Genomic DNA, 22,536 nt, shown 5'->3' on the forward strand with positions numbered 1-22,536 from the left:
AGATTTTCTGAGCTCATAGTTAAAACTATATATGCGTTGTAACTGGTTAAATAAATAACCTGCTGTTTTTTCTTCAGAATCTTTCACAATCTATCAAATTACGTATCGAGTATTGATGAATTTAATTTTATATGTAGGCTCCTGGTGTGTCCTAGTTTTGCACATTTAATTTGTGACAGATTGGTCAATAAGACGGACGACAGACAGCCATTTAGGATTTTGATAGTTGAAGTTTGTTATCGATATTTCTCAAAAAGTACTGAAGGGATGGATTGATCTTACTCAAATTTTATACGAAGGTTCATTTTGGACCCTGGTTGTATATATACATGTACTTGAATTTGACATAAATCTCATAGCAAAGAACAACAAAATGGGCGCAAATACTTTAAACTATTTATTCTGATGCAAAATTGTATTTGAAAAATAAGTAAGCACAATGGTGAAATAGCTCACTCACAGTAATTGTTATGCTTCATGAAACAACATACAAAAAATACATTTGGTGCAAAATGTCTGGCGTGAAATTTTATGTTTAAACCATTGATTAAAACATCTTAATCACTCAAAACTCTATGCTGTTAATGATGTTAGATAACTTGAACACATCCGCTTAGTTCTAAGTATCCATTTATTCTCATTTTGTTATCTTTTAAACACGACGATCTTTGCCCAAAGAGAGCAACTCACACAATTAAATTAAGATTAAAAGTTAAATTATCTCCCATTTGGTCATATAGCGTTATAGCATTACACATACAGCAACCTATTGATATTACCAAACGTCACACGATAGCTTCATAGCCAGAAAATCACCAGTATAAATCCCAGAAAAAACACTTTATATGTATTTTCCATTATTATCACCCTTTTACATTTTGAAGAAAAATACGTAGTCAGTCGACTAATAGGTAGACTATCACCCAAGTCGAATACCAAGGTGTTTATGTACGTATTTCTTCTATTTCGGTCATTTCTCAGAATCACATTATATCCAAACTCATACCCGTCTGGTGTTCTCTAAATGCCAATATGTTTAAATGAATCATATTGTCATTCGATTTCTGGCCGTTCCAAATTGCAAGTAAAATCACTCTGACACAATGTCATTATATAATATAGATCCCGTAACACACACATATATATATATATAAGAATAAAAATATCAACACGGCATTCCTTTTCGCATCCTATTCAATTGTTGAGTTTGATAAAATCCGGAAGTTAAAAATGATTAAAACATAGATGTGATGTCATCCATTTATTGTGATTCGAGTACAATATCCAGTAGAAAAAGACTACGTTTTCTTATACAAAGACTACGTTTTATTATTCCATCATCAAAAACACAACAACTATATTTGGAATTACACAACAACTATATTTGGAATTGCACAACAACTACATTGTATATTTGGAATTACAGGATAATTGCACTAAATGACGCAATATTGTTGATGGTTGTGTAAGAAAGGCGGTTTAGCAACAAAATGTGAATGGTCAATGAATTACGTGCATTTAATTACTATAGCGGAGAAAACATACTAGAGTATGTATTGTTATTGTTAAATATTTTTTACATCTCTAATAACAACACCCATTGTAATCAAGTCACAGTTTTTGGTTTTGGATATAATTTCCAATGAAATCAAAACGTTGGTATGAACAGATGATAATAATTATAGTTTGTTCACATATAAAACCTAAAAATAACTAAACTGACAATTTCAAATAGCTCCACACGTTTATTGCATCATCTAAGACAGCCAAACAACTAAATATAACCATGCGTATTTTTCCGAGTAAACGATTTTTTTCTCCTTTGAATTATTATAAAGCGCCTTGAATATAATTGAAGCATGTAATCAAACACGAGACATACGATTTGTGTTTAAAAGTCTCTATTGAGGATTATGACCCAAGATGACCTACTACCGAATGATCGTCCTTCTTATAATAACTACCATACTGATTACCTGTCGGTACATGTATATGAGACTCGTAATGCATACAGATATATTTCTTTAAGTATCAATTCTACTTCCTCTTAACAAATGTAATAACTGTAACTTATATATGTAATACAGTTAACCAACACATTTCCATGGCAATATGTCTCTTTCTCGACACTCAATTTCCCCGATTTACAGTTTAACACATTAAGTCCCATTATGTTTTCGTAGTATTTTTAATCGTAAAAAAATAACAAATGTTGTCAAATGATAGAGTTGATAACCTTATGGCGATATTTCTTAATTGCAAATGTCGTAGTTAATCAGGATTGTGGCAATGATTGGGGAATACCAGGATATTCCGTTATTTACGCTCTGTTGGTGCCACAGTCCACACGTGGGTAAAACCACGCATGAGGACCGCTTTGTATAACCTTGACCCCAAGTATGTTTGTCAGCTGATATACTGTATGTTGACAGACGACGCTAATGCATTGTCATCGTATTTTCATCGTTTTTATAAATGAGTATAAACATTCATTAAAATCCTACTTAAAATCTTCAAATCCTTTAAAAACTATTATCACAGTGGTCATATGAAAACAGTAAGGGAGATAACCACGGAGAGTAAATTACTTAGAAATAAGCAAGTATAAAGCGAACAATCAGTTGCAATCCGCGCCGGTATCTGTATGTTTGGATCGTCTTCTGGTTTTATTTTGAGACGACAAGGTAACAGTATTTCATAGATTTCCATAAATTACAGATGTTAATAGTTTGAACAAGGTGCATACATGCGTCTATAGATATCATTGTTTATTTCGGCATTATTGTAGCGAAATCAGTGGATACTCATTCCACGCCGATAAACATGGGGTGTCGTCAGATTTGTTGAAATTACATTTGAAAACTACATTTAAAGGGAAATCTGAAGCGACAATTTTCAAGTATGATAAACATTCCGCTTTCACGGTGCCATGTACATATCCATGCAGACGACGTTACATGTTAAATCTTGCCCAGAATTATGATGCATTATCGTAGAAATGTTACGTGTTTTGATCCATACTTTGAAATGGAGAGCTACGGTTTGGATTTTTTTTAACGTTTGGATGAATATTCTTGTATTTATTAGGCTTATTCTATCGATATTTTAAATGTTTTGAGAACCAATTGACCTTTTAGCAGATTTCTATTTGATTGCCGAGATAATACCGTTGGGTAGCAGCAGCAGTACCTCCCAAATGTCTTCATATTTCATGACACAGTACCAGTGTGCTCATTAGTATACTTTTTATTGGGTTATTGAACGTGCCATTCATAGACAGCTTGTGTTCTTTCTGTAGTATGTTTTATCTGTAGCAGGACTAGACAATCTAAATCATCCGTAACTTGTAGAGCATCCAGTAATTATTGATGTCTTCCAGGATCGAACCCCAGAATGACAACTACATGTATCGTTTGTACTTACATTTAAGGTATCATAGTATTCCCTGAACGTTTGTGGTACCTGCATGCTGAGTAAACAAAAAGGCGAGGTAAATATGTTTAGAACCTATCTGATTTTTTTCTTTAAACATACTTTTGTTAGGCTTATTATTTAACAGTGTAAATGTCCTGATACATTTTATACACTGTCATACACTTTCTCGACGCAACTCATTATTTTTCTGGTTGTCGTTTCGCATGCAATGCATTTATTACATTTGATTTTAACAAATTGGCAATGCATGCGATGGATGCTGGTTAACAAAAACATTCTTTCAGGTAGTCGTTAACAGAACGCAGTTATTCTGTCCTAGCACTGCAATTCACCGGTCTTTCAGCATATCGTCAAAGTTTACACTATAGATACGGGCACTAAAGAAAGAGATTGAGTACTCTGAAGACCAGATCCCAAACAAAATCCGCTAAACTTTAATTTTCTCAGGTTCAGTTTAACTCGCGAAAATTTTGATACCAGTAAATGACCAGCTATAAGGTAAAGAACAAATATGCAAATTATAAATAGGTGATTACAGAGATAAGTGCAAGAAGTTATGAAACTCCCTACTTGTCAGAAAGTACACAAGGGATCTGTCTCAAATTTCATTTGCATGTTCCCCTAGGGGTCTGGTTGCATATTGCATTTTCGGACCGATCAGTGAACAAGATGGCCGCCAGGCCACCATCTTGAATTTTGATAATTGCTCAATAAATACAACCCAAAATATGGGCCATGTTTTCATATTCGTCTTTCAAGATTTTAAAAACTGAAAGTGAGACATTTCTTGAAAATATATGAAACACACATACATAAAATGTAGATACATTGTGTATATTATCGTAAACTAAATTGCGTATTCAGTACTTTAAAGAACTCAACGCATTGTTTTGTTATACAGTCCTGTTGTTATCCAGACTATTTGATAAAAGGGTGTTGATCAAGAATAAAGACTTATGTGATCACATTTGACCCAGCTGCACAGGACTAATTCATCTAGAATAATACCACACATCAATGTACAGTCTACATGTGCAGTAATCGTTTTGGTTTCTTTAAAATCGGTATACGCATATTTTAACCGACAATCAATTATGCAATCAACTGTTCACGATCCTGTTAATTGTTATCATTAAAATTCAAACTCTAAAGAGAATTACTAAACCGTGCCATATATGTACAGGCGAAAACGTGATGAAAATCTTGAAGAGGCTGAACAGTTAAAAATGAAAAAATGTAAAGGTTGTGGTTGTCTCAGTGGACGCATTTAAAACGTTTTTGAGAAAAAACACGTTTATTACAGTGGATTTGTGTAGCGTTCTCGACAAGATGAGACGCTGTTGGAAGGCGTCTCATATCGTCTCACAGCTGAGTAAATATCACAATGTGAAGTATAAGTTCTATAGTCGAAACACAAAAAAGTATGATAAAATGATATAAATAAATCCTACATTGAAAGATATATATATGTATTTCTGATCCTGACAAACGTGGAATATGGCCCAATGTTACTTCTATCTCTCTCGTTTTTGTTGGTTGGTTTGGTACTTCCCCCATACATAAAACAAATGAAATTTAGATAGCGTTTAGTATAAAATACCAATTGATGGGAATGATAAACTTAGGCATTCAAAAAGAGCAGAAGAGATATTATAAAATGTATTGTAACGAGATGTTGTTTGCCAGAAGATCTTAAATGACCCTGGCTGTTAATAGGACGTAAAACTAAACAAACCGAATCAAAATCGTTTGGGGGAAATACGAGAAAAGACGTTTAAATAATCTTTATCACGGAAGGTTCCATAAGGTTCCATAAGGTTCCATATACATGTATTTCATTCTTAATCAAACACGTTCTGTTCTGGCTTCTAAGCTTTATGGTGGCCAAAGCCCCGAAAAAAACTAATGCATTAACAACTTTTAAGCATGTTATACACTCTGTTACTTTAAATGAATGTAATTTAATTTGATCATCAACATTTCATTACTCATTATCTGGTTTCTAGACATAATACTTGTACCTCGTTACTTGAGTGATTATGCAGAGGATTGAATATCTGTCAAAAGATTAATGATATTTTGGCGTTCTTCAAAACGATGCTTAAGCTCCATGGACAGTTCATTCGCAACCTTTGCATGCCAAAGGGCTCCTTCAAAGTCCCCATTTAGCTGTCGCATCCTCGCTTGGGCTACATGGAACATCATCTTCCACCGTCTTTCAAGTTTTTCGAATTCACCACTGATCTGCTCGAGAACCCACTTTGCATGTTTTAAATCGTCATCAGACACAACAGCTGATATGATTTTTCCCTTGTATGTCATGCCAAGGTATGCAAGTGCCTTTACTAACATACTATTTCGTCCGAATGCAGACAAGTACTGCTTAGTTTGGTCCCCATCACCGGAACTGCTATACTGGTCAATCATTTTATCCAGACACTTTATCATTTCGTCCTTGGCTTTTTGCTTACCTGTAAGTTCGTACGATCTGCTGTGGACTAGAGTATCCGTAACAATAAGAGTCGATATATCGAAAACGTCCAAATCCTTGAACACGGCATCTTTGGTCATATTATAATCGTTCATGCCGATGATGTTATCTTTGCTTTGGATAATCAGCAATTGTACTTGATAAGCAAAAACGATGCTCAAAATAGTGTTTGGATTTTTCGTGTAAACAGCCAAACGTGTAACATCCTTTATTTCCATAAGGACATCACACTTGTTTCCAGCATCCACCTTGAATTTAAGCCATGCTAACTGGGCATGTATTACGACTTCCGCTGCACAAGCCTTCTCCGCCGATGAGTTCTTAGTTTTGTACTCAGAATCCCACTTGAAACGTATGGCGTCCACACGCCGTTCAAACTTGTCATATTTACCATTATCCTGATACACTGCCAGTTCTACTCCGATGTTTCTGATGCTTACAATATCACCCAACAAAAGTATTTCTGGTTGAACATAAACGAGTTGGTCTATTGTCAGTCGATAGAACGTTTCAAGCAGTTTCTCAGCCACAAATTCGTGTCGTGTTTTCTTCAGGCAATTGACAAGTTCATCAAAAGGACATGTGTCCACAATTTCAACAAAAAATACCATCGCTCTTTTATGCCTGACATTTTCACGAAGAATCTGTTTCATTACTTCTTGAGTCAACGCATCCTGTTCATACAGTTGTCCAATAATATACTGCGGATCGACATGCTTTACTAAGAAAGTAAATATTTTTTGCACAGCCTTTTTCTGTAACCCGTCCATAAGATATTCTGAAGAAAAGAAAAGATACATATAAAAATAGAAGCAGAAACATGTATCCAAACCACCTGCAAATCTTTTAATCATTGATTTTGATCATTGGGTGTGTTCTCCCAAGATAGAAATCCCAAAACGACTAACATATACACGTTTTACCAGGACATATATCATTATCAACATAATAAGACGTGAATTGATCATGACGTCATGCTTTGATTCTTTCTCAAACATAATAAATAAGTAATATGTACACTGAATCTAATTTGATTATCATTCGGTTGTGTGAAGTTGGCTCGATATACGACATTCGACATTCAACATTCAAATATCGTTGGCCACCGACGGCCTTTTGAATGTTGTGCAGCTCGACATACGACATTCAACATTCGGAACCTATATATAACTGACAGACGAACGGACTTTTGAATGTTGTGCAGCTCGACATACGACATTCAACATTCGGAACTTATATATAACTGACAAACGAACAGACTTTTGAATGTTGTGCAGCTCGACATACGACATTCAACATTCGGAACTTATATATAACTGACAGACGAACGGACTTTTGAATGTTGTGCAGCTGGACATACGACATTCAACATTCGGAACTTATATATAACTGACAGACGAACGGACTTTTGAATGTTGTGCAGCTCGACATACGACATTCAACATTCGGAACTTATATATAACTGACAGACGAACGGACTTTTGAATGTTGTGCAGCTCGACATACGACATTCAACATTCGGAACTTATATATAACTGACAGACGAACGGACTTTTGAATGTTGTGCAGCTCAACATACGACATTCAACATTCGGAACTTATGTATAACTGACTAACGAACGGACTTTTGAATGTTGTGCAGCTCGACATTCGACATTCAACATTCAGAAAGTATGTATAACTGACAAACGAACGGACTTTTGAATGTTGCGCAGCTCGACATTCGACATTCAACATTCAAAACCAATAACTGGCCAACGACAACAGAATCTGAATGTTGCACAGCTCGACATACGACATTCAACATTCAGAACTTATGTATAACTGATAAACGAACGGACTTTTGAATGTTGTGCAGCTCGACATTCGACATTCAACATTCAGAACTTATATAGAACTGACAAACGAACGGACTTTTGAATGTTGTGCAGCTCGACATACGACATTCAACATTCGGAACTTATATATAACTGACTAACGAACGGACTTTTGAATGTTGTGCAGCTCGACATTCGACATTCAACATTCAGAACGTATGTATAATTGACAAACGAACGGACTTTTGAATGTTGCGCAGCTCGACATACGACATTCAACATTCGGAACTTAGATATAACTGACAAACGGACGGACTTTTGAATGTTGTGCAGCTCGACATACGACATTCAACATTCGGAACTTATATATACATGTAACTTACAGACGAACGGACTTTTGAATGTTGTGCAGCTCGACATACGACATTCAACATTCGGAACTTATATATAACTGACAGACGAACGGACTTTTGAATGTTGTGCAGCTCAACATACGACATTCAACATTCGGAACTTATGTATAACTGACTAACGAACGGACTTTTGAATGTTGTGCAGCTCGACATACGACATTCAACTTTCGGAAGTTATATATAACTGACTAACGAACGGACTTTTGAATGTTGTGCAGCTCGACATACGACATTCAACATTCGGAACTTATATATAACTGAAAGACGAACGGACTTTTGAATGTTGTGCAGCTCGACATACGACATTCAACTTTCGGAAGTTATATATAACTGACAGACGAACGGACTTTTGAATGTTGTGCAGCTCGACATACGACATTCAACATTCGGAACTTATATATAACTGACAGACGAACGGACTTTTGAATGTTGTGCAGCTCAACATACGACATTCAACATTCGGAATTTATGTATAACTGACTAACGAACGGACTTTTGAATGTTGTGCAGCTCGACATTCGACATTCAACATTCAGAACGTATGTATAACTGACAAACGAACGGACTTTTGAATGTTGCGCAGCTCGACATGCGACATTCAACATTCAAAAAACCAATAACTGGCCAACGACAACAGAATCTGAATGTTGCACAGCTCGACATACGACATTCAACATTCAGAACTAATGTATAACTGATAAACGAACGGAGTTTGAATGTTGTGCAGCTCGACATACGACATTCAACATTCGGAACTTATATATAACTGACTAACGAACGGACTTTTGAATGTTGTGCAGCTCAACATACGACATTCAACATTCAGAACTTATGTATAACTGATAAACGAACGGACTTTTGAATGTTGTGCAGCTCGACATACGACATTCAACATTCGGAATTTATATATAACTTACAGACGAACGGACTTTTGAATGTTGTGCAGCTCAACATACGACATTCAACATTCGGAACTTATGTATAACTGACTAACGAACGGACTTTTGAATGTTGTGCAGCTCGACATTCGACATTCAACATTCAGAACGTATGTATAACTGACAAACGAACGGACTTTTGAATGTTTCGCAGCTCGACATTCGACATTCAACATTCAAAAAACCAATCACTGGCCAACGACAACAGAATCTGAATGTTGCACAGCTCGACATACGACATTCAACATTCAGAACTAATGTATAACTGATAAACGAACGGACTTCTGAATGTTGTGCAGCTCGACATTCGACATTCAACATTCAAAACCAATAACTGGTCAACGACAACAGAATCTGAATGTTGCACAGCTCGACATACGACATTCAACATTTAGAACTTATGTATAACTGATAAACGAACGGACTTTTGAATGTTGTGCAGCTCGACATACGACATTCAACATTCGGAACTTATATATAACTGACAGACGAACGGACTTTTGAATGTTGTGCAGCTCGACATACGACATTCAACATTCGGAACTTCTATATAACTGACTAACGAACGGACTTTTGAATGTTGTGCAGCTAGACATACGACATTCAACATTCGGAACTTATGTATAACTGACAAACGAACGGACTTTTGAATGTTGCGCAGCTCGACATACGACATTCAACATTCAAAACCAATAACTGGCCAACGACAACAGAATCTGAATGTTGCGCAGCTCGACATACGACATTCAACATTCAGAACTTATATATAACTGACTAACGAACGGACTTTTGAATGTTGTGCAGCTCGACATATAATAATCAACATTCAAGCTTGATCGGAATTTTGAATGTCGTGTTGCTCGACTTACGACATTTAACATTGAAAACATATATAGATAGCCAACAGGAACGGACTTTTGTATGTCGTACAGCTCAACATACGACATTCAACATGCCGAATTTGATTATTGTTCAGTTCCACATACGACATTCAACATTCAAATTTTATATATATGACAAACGAACAGAGTTTTAAATGTTTTGCATATCGATATTCAACATTTAACGTACACAAACTATACCTGACCTATGAGCGGAATTTTAAATGGTGTTTAGCTTGACATTCAACACGTTATTTTCATTTTGACGTTTTATGTTTCGACATTTGACAGTTAACATTTAGAATGTGACTGTTGAAATCAAATGTCGTGTTTTATATGTATAACGGAATCTTTCTCCAACACAATTTCGAAGATTGTTTTCTTCTTTATTTTGTGTGTTAGCTGATTTTTACCAGCTCACATAGGCGCAATGAAGATGGATATAGATAGATGTGAGACAATACGCCAAAAACATGAGATGGCAAAAGCAGACACCAAATTAGCAACAGGAATACCACTTCGTCGCCTTCTTACCTAGAGTTTGTCGCGTTGTCACTATATCTTTTTCTTATCGCGTAATCTTATATCATATTGTCGCCTTGGCGCTCCTGTGATTGTGCAAGAATGCGACCTTACGACAAAGCGACAATGCGCTGAATGTTAAATGTTGTAACAACAGTAATTATGGTATAATTTGTATCTAATTATTTGGGATTCGTATTAGTACATACTTATGATAGAAAAAAATCAGTTAATGACCGAAGAGATATAAGATATTGATGGTGTGAAATTTAGCATTTGTTTTTGAAGGTAGCACCGGTCGTGTATGTGGCCTGCTATGAAAATTATTAAAAGTTGTCAGAAATACATCAGGGCCGTTTCTGTAGAATATCAACCATGAAGAAATGTCTTATTTTTTTCAGTATGCATATCACGACCAACATCTTGAAATGCGTATCATCATGCTATATATTCTCCATTGAATGGTACTGCATGGACTTCCAACAGCTTTATGACACCAAATCGATTATCCTTTCAAAGAGTCAAATCTCACGAGAAATTGCTATTTATTGTAACAGTGATTATATGCAGGTGTGCCTCTGTGCAGGTCTCCGAAGAATTTAGATTTTTATTCTTAATTAATAGACTACTGTGATCTTAAATTTAGATAAATTACACTTTTGAGAAAGGAATGACAAAGACTAAACGTTAGGTTAAGAGGATCGAGACACCTCCAAGTCAGCACGATGCATATTTATTGTGTTGTTCGGTATTCCTCATATATCTATTTTATACATTTTACAGAACCTGTACATCATGTTTGGTGATCATAAACTTAATCACCATATAATTACTGGTATAAATATCACCTAAACCAATGTTCTTGAAGAAAGAAAAATGTTGATCAGTGTCAGTGGCTTTAGTGCATAATTTTCTAGTGATGTAAGTGATATGAGGTTTATATACAGAGATCTATTTGTTCAAATGTAAATCAATTTTATGCAAGAATTGTTGGAACGAAATTATCCAGTAAAACATGTCTCTTAACTTAACAAATATGTATATATGACAGTGATTTTCAAACTCATCTGACTTATTTCAAGCATTAGTAGCAAATACTAATTTCGGTTTTTGAATTCCAACATGCGAAAGGCAGGGGCACAACAACAGAATTGTTGAATACTCACTTGAATATTGTTTTGGTTTGCGTGTGTATATTGCTTCATATTGTGTTCGTATGCAAAAGTATTGCATGAAGCTTAGGAATGTGTTACAGAAGAGAGTGTTGCCTCCGTGAAGTTGATTCCTACTTCCTTATTCCATTACTTATTCGATTCCCTGATTTCTTATTCGATTTCCTATTTACTTATTCGACTCCAAGGTACTTATTAACATCATAAATGGTTTAAAATGCATTGTATGTATTCTGATGCACTATCTTATACTTTGATTCCAACTAACCGGATTAGATGGTGTTCAGAGCCAAGAGGCACCACAAGATGGAGAGGCTGGTGCGGCTTTCCATCAAGATTTTGTCTTACATAGACGGTTTATCTATATAGGGTATGTGCCCGAGGGTTGGATATCTGAGACAGAGCAAGCCAACATACATGACAGATATGCCCTTACCAGGGCATTGAGAGTTTTTGCTTCATTGTTTGTCAATATCGTGTTGGCAAGGCGTTTTTTGTTTTGAAAAAAAAAACCCGCTTACTTGAGGAACCTTGTCGTTCCCGTTTGGTGACTGCCCCTTTGTATGGGTCCAACCTTTTTCGAGGGACTCTTTCTTCTATTCCAAAGGATTTGAAGGAGGCCTTGGTAACTTCTGCCCTTCGTTTGAAGATAATGCGGGAAGGCCAGTACCTCACAGGGGTCAGCGCCTCCTGATAAGATGGCTGGAACTTCAGCTCCCCAGTCTGCTGTGCAGCCGAAATCGAAGCCTTAGTTGAAGGGCAACAAGAGAAAGGTTGATAAAGATAAAACCCCTCCTGGGGGCAATACGAAGAGTTCCTGACTCTTTCTCCCTTTCCTTTGTCGTTCCAGACGAAAGTTCTTTTCTGCAGGGCTCCGCTCCTCCAATTGTAGATTCTGGTTCTTTGAGGAATAGATTTCAGGAGAGGAAACGGATTTCTGCATTTCAGGGGAATAGATGTTTACATCTATTTCGACGATTCTTTCATGCTCCAGCTAGTGTGGTATTCTTTAGAATAGAACACCCGTCTGGTCCTGAAAGTCGGCTTCATTCCTTCCAGGGAGAAGACCGAGGTTTCCCCTTCTGAAGACTTTGTCTTCCTGGGAAACTGTTTCCACACGGTTCAGAGTATTGCCTTTCCACCGTAGGAGAAGATCGAGAAGGCTAAAGATCTTGTTTTGACCTCCATCGGCTCGTCCCACGTCTAGGTTCCTTGATTTCTGGGTTACCTCAATGCTCTGGCAGATTTAGTCCCTCTAGGGAGACGTTATATCAGACCTCCCCAGATGTTCTTCCTTGCGAACTGGGTCCCTGCCATCAGGGAATTAGCTTCCTCTCAACCAGTCGGAGAAGGATTTATTCGGTGTTAAACTATAAAAGACAATGTTCTATGGGGGATTCAGTTGTCCACGACAGCTTTCACGAATGACCTTGTTCACGGATGCGTAAATGAAAGGGCGGAGGGCTTACTACCTGGGTGGCCATCGCCAGTCCTTTGTGCCCTCGCTATCTGTATTCACTGTTTTAGTCAAGCATCTTCCGGACAGGTTGACTGTTCTAGCAGATACTCTTTCAAGGCGCCGCCAGCCGGTTCTGTCAGAATGGCAGCTAAATCCCTCGATCTTCGCGGGCATTTTTCAGATGTGGAACAGGCCTCACATAGACCATTTCGCCAAAATTTCCTGAACAACTAGTTGCCAACCTTTGTCTATCCGGTGGTAACAGACCAAATAATTGTGGACGCACTGTATCTGGATTGGGACGGATGCATTATTATGCTTCCCTTCCATATAACCAGGTATGCAGGGTTCTACATTAGCTTTGGGAGGATTATTGCTCTCCTTCTGATATTGCCCCTTTGGGTGAGACAACTCTGATTTCCGGAGCTCTTGTAGTTTTTGGTAGATGTTCCTCTAGCTCTCCCACCCAAACCAATATCCTGCGCCAGTCACGGTCCAGGAGTATGCATTCAAGTCCCGAGAACCTCCACCTTCACACGCGGAAGCTATCTCAAGACGCCTCGCTCAGGCAGGTTTTTCTTCGGACGTGTCACCTATCACCACCCGATCAATTATGTCTTCCTCTTCTGCGTCTACCAGTCACGAAGATTTTTCTGTGACTGGTGAATCGGTAGAAGGATGGATCCGGCCAAGGCCTCTGTCCAGCTCATTGCTGATTTCCTTCTCTTTTTGTTTAGATAATGCAATTTATCGCAGAACTATTGTCATGATAGACCGGAGGTAGCATCATCCGCCTCTTTGTCTGCCTTTATTGAGGGGAGGGAGGGGGTAGTTCAGGCTGGAAATGTATTACTGAAAGAAAATTGAGGCTTTTGCTATGTAAAACCAATTTTCATGATGTAATATTTATCATAACTTTATGGAGTCCCATCCTTCTCTTTCCTCCCCTTTCCTCCCCAGCCATTTTGCCCTTGTGATACTTTATAAGCTCTTAATATGGAAGTAAAGGTTAAATAGATCATTTCGATGCTTAATAATGCAATTTTGAACAATTTGTGATACCCATTAGTACCTACAAAAACGAATAAGTAATTTGTCATGTCTGATCTCGGTCGCCTTAGTTTCAAAGAGACGAAACATGAAATGGACGACAATCATGGCAAAATAAATGACGAACTTGATGAAAATAAGGAACCAGAACTGTTTTGAGTTTGTAATAGCGTGTGTGGACTCTAACTGGTCCTTGGCCTCTCAAATTCAGTAAGTTACACAAAAAATATATCTTAGTTACACTATTTTCTAGTTTGGAACTGATTCAGCAGTACCAGGTATTGCAATTATGGATTCAGTTATCATGAAGCAAATCAAAATATTTTTTCAACTATCTATTTAGCAATATTGAATACCCATCCTTTGGGGATGCATGGATAAAATATGAGAGATATCCATTCCTTACATTCAGATAAGTCGTTTATATCCAAATAACCTGTTTGAATTCTTGTGGTCCGATTTCTTGATCCCCTGCTTAGTCAATGCCATGATACACATGATGTCATTCAAATCACAACACCTTCGGTCTGCTACATATTATAGATTAGACTATATTCATTCTTAGCGGTCAGAGAAGAGGTACTTTCTAATATAGACAAGTTGGCCAAATTTAACCCTGACACTTTTACCCAAGGAGTATCAGGCAACCATTATAGGAGGCTATGTATGAAGAATGACATACAATATGTATATTCACCCCTAGCCGAGCTCTGTCGATTTCATCATTACAAAAAGCCCACCAGTTCCTCCACAATGTTAAAATTTAGTTGAACTGGTACATATAAACTTAGACTTAGATATAAACATTGTACATTGTGAATCAGAATGGGTTATTACAAGCTCAATAACACTTAATGTTGATTGATGAATTGAAAATGTCAAAATGCAAAATATTAAAACAAAATCCTGCTGATAAGACGATGACATTGATTGAATGAAGAATTACCAAAGTCGAGCTGCACAAATTTGAAAACATAGATGGGTCACAAGATACTTAACGTTACACTAGCGTGACGTCGAACGGCGTCAAATACGGACAAGGGTTTAAATAAAACATGTCACATAAACAAATGTCTAATATAGAAACACAAAATTAATGTGATATTTATCTAATCCTTATAATATGAGCTATAGGACCATATGCATAAACTATATGATTATATACATTTGTATATTGTGTTCGTGTCTGCCAATATTTCCATTCCGATTGAATTGTGGATTCCTGTAATGTACGTTGTTGAAACTTCTCTCATGAAATCTCGCGAGCTTTTCGATATGTAATAATCCTGTCGCCTATAAATTAATTAAACGAACAAAACAATATTCATACGCATACATAAGATACGGAAGCCTACACTATAGTGTGTTTAATACATTGAAGGAAGGTAACTGATTGGAGAATGTTTATTGTGGAATCTCGAACTGCAAAACATGTCGTATGTCGAGCTGTGCAACATTCCGATTCTGTTGCCGTTGGCCAGTTATTGGTTTTGAATGTTGAATGTCGAATGTCGAGCTGCACAACATTCAAAAGTCCGTTCGTTTATCAGTTATACATAAGTTCTGAATGTTGAATGTCGAATGTCGAGCTGCGCAACATTCAAAAGTCCGTTCGTTTGTCAGTTATACATACGTTCTGAATGATGAATGTCGAATGTCGAGCTGCACATCATTCAAAAGTCCGTTCGTTTATCGGTTATACATACGTTCTGAATGTTGAATGTCGAATGTCGAGCTGCGCAACATTCAAAAGTCCGCTCAGTGGTCAGTTATACATAAGTTTTGAATGTTGAATGTCGAATTTCGAGCTGCACAACATTCAAAAGTCCGTTCGTTTGTCACTTAAATATATATAAGTTCCGAATGTTGAATGTCGTATGTCGAGCTGCACAACATTCAAAAGTCCGTTCGTTTATCAGTTATATATAAGTTCCGAATGTTGAATGTCGTATGTTGAGTTGCACAACATTCAAAAGTCCGTTCGTCAGTCAGTTATATACAAGTTCCGAATGTTGAATGTCGAATGTCGAGCTGCACAACATTTAAAAGTCCGTTCGTTTATCAGTTATACATAAGTTCTGAATGTTGAATGTCGAATGTCGAGCTGTGCAACATTCAGATTCTTTTGTCGTTGGCCAGTTATTGGTTTTGAATGTTGAATGTCGAATGTCGAGCTGCACAACATTCAAAAGTCCATTCGTTTATCAATTATACATCAGTTCTGAATGTTGAATGTCGAATGTCGAGCTGCGCAACATTCAAAAGTCCGTTCGTTTGTCAGTTATACATAAGTTCTGAATGTTGAATGTCGTATGTCGAGCTGTGCAACATTCAGATTCTGTTGTCGTTGGCCAGTTATTGGTTTTGAATGTTGAATGTCGAATGTCGAGCTGCGCAACATTCAAAAGTCCGTTCGTTTGTCAGTTATACATAAGTTCTGAATGTTGAATGTCGAATGTCGAGCTGCACAACATTCAAAAGTCCGTTCGTTTATCAGTTATACATAAGTTCTGAATGTTGAATGTCGAATGTCGAGCTGCGCAACATTCAAAAGTCCGCTCAGTGGTCAGTTATACATAAGTTTTGAATGTTGAATGTCGAATTTCGAGCTGCACAACATTCAAAAGTCCGTTCGTTTGTCACTTAAATATATATAAGTTCCGAATGTTGAATGTCGAATGTCGAGCTGCACAACATTCAAAAGTCTGTTCGTTTATCAGTTATACATAAGTTCTGAATGTTGAATGTCGTATGTCGAGCTGCGCAACATTCACATTCTGTTGTCGTTGGTCAGTTATTGGTTTTGAATGTTGAATGTCGAATGTCGAGCTGCACAACATTTAAAAGTCCGTTCGTTTATCAGTTATACATAAGTTCTGAATGTTGAATGTCGAATGTCGAGCTGTGCAACATTCAGATTCTGTTGTCGTTGGTCAGTTATTGGTTTTGAATGTTGAATGTCGTATGTCGAGCTGCGCAACATTCAAAAGTCCGTTCGTTTATCAGTTATACATAAGTTCTGAATGTTGAATGTCGAATGTCGAGCTGCGCAACATCCAAAAGTCCGTTCGTTTGTCAGTTATACATACGTTCTGAATGTTGAATGTCGAATGTCGAGCTGCACAACATTCAAAAGTTCGTTCGTTAGTCAGTTATACATAAGTTCCGAATGTTGAATGTCGTATGTTGAGCTGCACAACATCCAAAAGTCCGTTCGTCTGTCAGTTATATATAAGTTCCGAATGTTGAATGTCGTATGTCGAGCTGCACAACATTCAAAAGTCCGTTCGTCGGTAAGTTACATGTATATTTAAGTTCCGAATGTTGAATGTCGTATGTCGAGCTGCACAACATTCAAAAGTCCGTCCGTTTGTCAGTTATATATAAGTTCCGAATGTTGAATGTCGTATGTCGAGCTGCGCAACATTCAAAAGTCCGTTCGTTTGTCAATTATACATACGTTCTGAATGTTGAATGTCGAATGTCGAGCTGCACAACATTCAAAAGTCCGTTCGTTTAGTCAGTTATATATAAGTTCCGAATGTTGAATGTCGTATGTCGAGCTGCACAACATTCAAAAGTCCGTTCGTTTGTCAGTTATACATAAGTTCTGAATGTTGAATGTCGAATGTCGAGCTGCGCAACATTCAAAAGTCCGTTCGTTTATCAGTTATACATAAGTTCTGAATGTTGAATGTCGTATGTCGAGCTGCGCAACATTCAGATTCTGTTGTCGTTGGCCAGTTATTGGTTTTGAATGTTGAATGTCGTATGTCGAGCTGCGCAACATTCAAAAGTCCGTTCGTTTGTCAGTTATACATAAGTTCTGAATGTTGAATGTCGAATGTCGAGCTGCACAACATTCAAAAGTCCGTTCGTTAGTCAGTTATACATAAGTTCCGAATGTTGAATGTCGTATGTCGAGCTGCACAACATTCAAAAGTCCGTTCGTTTGTCAGTTATATATAAGTTCCGAATGTTGAATGTCGTATGTCGAGCTGCACAACATTCAAAAGTCCGTTCGTTTGTCAGTTATATATAAGTTCTGAATGTTGAATGTCGTATGTCGAGCCTCGCAACATTCAGATTCTGTTGTCGTTGGCCAGTTATTGGTTTTGAATGTTGAATGTCGTATGTCGAGCTGCGCAACATTCAAAAGTCCGTTCGTTTATCAGTTATACATAAGTTCTGAATGTTGAATGTCGTATGTCGAGCTGCGCAACATTCAGATTCTGTTGTCGTTGGCCAGTTATTGGTTTTGAATGTTGAATGTCGAATGTCGAGCTGCACAACATTCAAAAGTCCGTTCGTTTATCAGTTATACATAAGTTCTGAATGTTGAATGTCGAATGTCGAGCTGCGCAACATCCAAAAGTCCGTTCGTTTGTCAGTTATACATACGTTCTGAATGTTGAATGTCGAATGTCGAGCAGCACAACATTCAAAAGTCCGTTCGTTAGTCAGTTATACATAAGTTCCGAATGTTGAATGTCGTATGTTGAGCTGCACAACATTCAAAAGTCCGTTCGTCTGTCAGTTATATATAAGTTCCGAATGTTGAATGTCGTATGTCGAGCTGCACAACATTCAAAAGTCCGTTCGTCTGTAAGTTACATGTATATATAAGTTCCGAATGTCGTATGTCGAGCTGCACAACATTCAAAAGTCCGTCCGTTTGTCAGTTATATATAAGTTCCGAATGTTGAATGTCGTATGTCGAGATGCGCAACATTCAAAAGTCCGTTCGTTTGTCAGTTATTCATACGTTCTGAATGTTGAATGTCGAATGTCGAGCTGCACAACATTCAAAAGTCCGTTCGTTAGTCAGTTATATATAAGTTCCGAATGTTGAATGTCGTATGTCGAGCTGCACAACATTCAAAAGTCCGTTCGTTTGTCAGTTCTATATAAGTTCTGAATGTTGAATGTCGAATGTCGAGCTGCACAACATTCAAAAGTCCGTTCGTTTATCAGTTATACATAAGTTCTGAATGTTGAATGTCGTATGTCGAGCTGTGCAACATTCAGATTCTGTTGTCGTTGGCCAGTTATTGGTTTTTTGAATGTTGAATGTCGAATGTCGAGCTGCGCAACATTCAAAAGTCCGTTCGTTTGTCAGTTATACATACTTTCTGAATGTTGAATGTCGAATGTCGAGCTGCACAACATTCAAAAGTCCGTTCGTTAGTCAGTTATACATAAGTTCCGAATGTTGAATGTCGTATGTTGAGCTGCACAACATTCAAAAGTCCGTTCGTCTGTAAGTTATATATAAGTTCCGAATGTTGAATGTCGTATGTCGAGCTGCACAACATTCAAAAGTCCGTTCGTCTGTCAGTTATATATAGGTTCCGAATGTTGAATGTCGTATGTCGAGCTGCACAACATTCAAAAGGCCGTCGGTGGCCAACGATATTTGAATGTTGAATGTCGAATGTCGTATATCGAGCCAACTTCACACAACTTTATCATTCACATCCTAACAATTGACGATTTTAGCCTTACTTAGTATATGGGTACAGTAAGATAATCGGAATATATCTATCCAGGATCACATACATGTACTTACCTATCTTTTGTATGGAATATCAAAGGATATATCCATATTCAGAATGTTTGGTGATAAATCCCACGATATGAATATATTGTACAAAGATATCTTTGTCCGTTTTTTAATCTTGAATTGAACGTTTCATTTGACGGTATTTCGGCCACCAAGCAGACAATCAGACTGCACACAAAGTTGTTTATGCATATATCTATAAATACACACAGATTCCGTCGTCGTCATAACAAAGCATATCACGTGTTATATCGGCCCGTATGAACGGTCTAGTGTTCTCTGAATACAAATGGTTTTTAACAATCGGTAGGTTTTATTGCAGTCAATGGAAAGTCAATTATGTATCGCTTTATGATGATATGTATATATTCATAAAGTCTAAACCAACTTTAAAAAAAAATCCTGTGTCATCATCCATTGTGTACAACAGAGATAGTTTCAATATCCAATGGTGGCCAGTTGAATTATTATCGTTGAATAGTGAAATAGTTCCAGTTTAGTGAAAACCATCATGCTTTTTAAGCATTGAAATCAATAAAAGACAATGAAATAATGGTCCATTTTACTGTGGTAGACATGTACCTGGTAAGTAAAATATACAATACTTATAGAATGCATGTACATTGTACATGTATAGATATATATAAAAACCAATTAAATCAAAAGTATTAAATAAAATGATTCTTCGTGCACAATGAACTTACTACAAATCCGAAATGTTTTTGTTTGGAGTAGCAAATTTTTCAATATATGAAGTCAATTCCCCTTTATAATCCAGGTTTTAGAATCGTTAAACAATTTCCGTTGTGTCTACATGACGCCTCACCTCTACATTGTCATTGCAAAGGTGGCGAATTATATCCGACTTCAGAGTTATCTTTAGCAACTCTTCTTGAAAGGTGTCTTTCGCTGTCTGTCATGGATTGGCTTCCAAAAAGACTTGCTCCATTAGAATCTATAATTCCCTCATCATAAATATCACTGATGTTATTGATGTTAAAATGTCCATTTTGTATCCACAAGTCTTAGATTAAAATTCAAGGAAACTTTGTGGGAAGCTGTGTGTAACTAATGATTGATTATCACAATAAACTGCATGTTAAATCCATTCTGGATCATGTAACTGTGATATGGCAGAATGCACGTGTACCTATATATAAACCTTTCCTGCATGTGTTCATTAGACCATAAAATACGCCTGATTTACCTGTGTAACCAAATAAATTCTATTCAGTTATCAGTGTACATGTATTTTACATAATAGTCTCCTTCCCCATTCATCAATGGATGGCCAATAAAGTACTAAATGTAAAATGGACAGCCTTTGGACCGTATCTGTATGTTGAAGGAAACAAAAATTCACTAAATATTTGCATATTAGATTAACCAATAAAAATAAGTTGAAAATAACATGATTTATGCTTTTATAAATAGTTTCATTTTCGTTGTCTATGTATAAATTTTGTATTAAAGTAATTCATTTGAAATTAGATTATTATTATTGTCTTTTCGTTAGTGTGTTTATGTTCAATAATGTTAATGTTGGTACAGTAACTTGTATCACCATGTTGTTTTGTAGGGAGAAGAGCAATATAGACAATGCCTGCTGTCAAATCTCATAAGCATTTATCAGTAAAATTGTTTGAAATTGAAAAAAAAAACAAGTCAAATTTGCTTTATAACCAAGGATTCATATAAATAGTTCTAAGACTTTTCCATTCTGTTTTATTAAACATTATCATTTTACAGATAATTTAAATCGTTCACAAGATCAGATATTATGTTTAATGTAATAAATTGTCACCATTTGTTTATTTGTTTATAAGTATATCATACACAAGGGTCACGAAACACAAAATAGACTGTCGGAAGAATTCAGATAGGATTGCTAAACCTGTAGATTTTTGTCTAAATTATTAACTACATATTTGGGGATATAAGGACTTTCAAATATATCACGAACTACCGGTAGTGCAAGAGCATTTGAACCTGGTTGCAATTGATCATGCATTCTGCGGGGCAGGTTATCAGCCGCATGTATTTTTAGGTAATTAACAAGAGTGTCAAATGGACAAGTATCCATAACTTCGAGAAAAATGTCAAAGAACGACAATGTCCACAACATGTATTATTTATCCGTCGGATAAGTTCCTGGGACATTTCTTTTAGGCTGAACAATTTCGTCATATGAAGGGGTCCCATCTCGGCTGCCAATAAGGAACTTTATTTTTATATAACGGTCCGCTTTGTGCTGCACATGAGTAATGCAACATAATTTCCAATGTTCCTCTTTCAATCTATATAAATACACATAGAACTTGCTTACCTAATATAGACCTGTTTGACAAGTATACAGTCGTGTGAAGGCAATGGCACATTTAGAAGTAAGGAACAATAATTACGACAATTACCCACATCGATTTAAAGATCGGTATGTCACAGGATCAATTCCTACACATAAAAAATAATGTTACTCAATCGTCTTGTCTCGAAGCCGGCTCGAAGGTACACGGATTATTACGGAAGCGTATTAGGCTCACATAGGAAAATATTTTTCTTGAGAACGAACATGTTTTATTTGGCGGCCGCCAGATAATTTTCTGCCGGCCGCCACTTAATTTAAGATATTATATGGCGGCTGCATATTCCTATGTGATCCTTATACACCTCCGTAGACTACTGCTGAATTCGGGGGTCATCTCAAAATGCAAATACAGATTTTTTTTTTATTATTTGAATTTTTAGTTTTACGATATCTACAATACGGTCAGCAAGTACTATTACGGCGCACCAAT

The 22,536-nt window shown here is 36.8% G+C and overlaps 1 protein-coding gene across 1 annotated transcript; it reads right to left on the reverse strand.

Annotated features, from left to right (window-relative positions):
* Nucleotides 1-289: 289 nt before the first annotated feature.
* LOC138329939 (uncharacterized) lies at nt 290-20,315 on the reverse strand. The gene is made up of 2 exons (XM_069277224.1): nt 19,748-20,315; nt 290-6,704 (listed from the first exon to the last, which is right to left on the reverse strand). The coding sequence occupies exon 2, from the start codon at nt 6,694-6,696 to the stop codon at nt 5,473-5,475; it is 1,224 nt and encodes a 407-aa protein (XP_069133325.1). The 5' UTR covers nt 6,697-6,704; nt 19,748-20,315; the 3' UTR covers nt 290-5,472.
* Between the last annotated feature and the right edge of the window lie 2,221 nt (nt 20,316-22,536).

Source organism: Argopecten irradians, chromosome 8 (genome assembly GCF_041381155.1).
Source record: "Argopecten irradians isolate NY chromosome 8, Ai_NY, whole genome shotgun sequence".
NCBI lineage: Eukaryota > Metazoa > Mollusca > Bivalvia > Pectinida > Pectinidae > Argopecten > Argopecten irradians.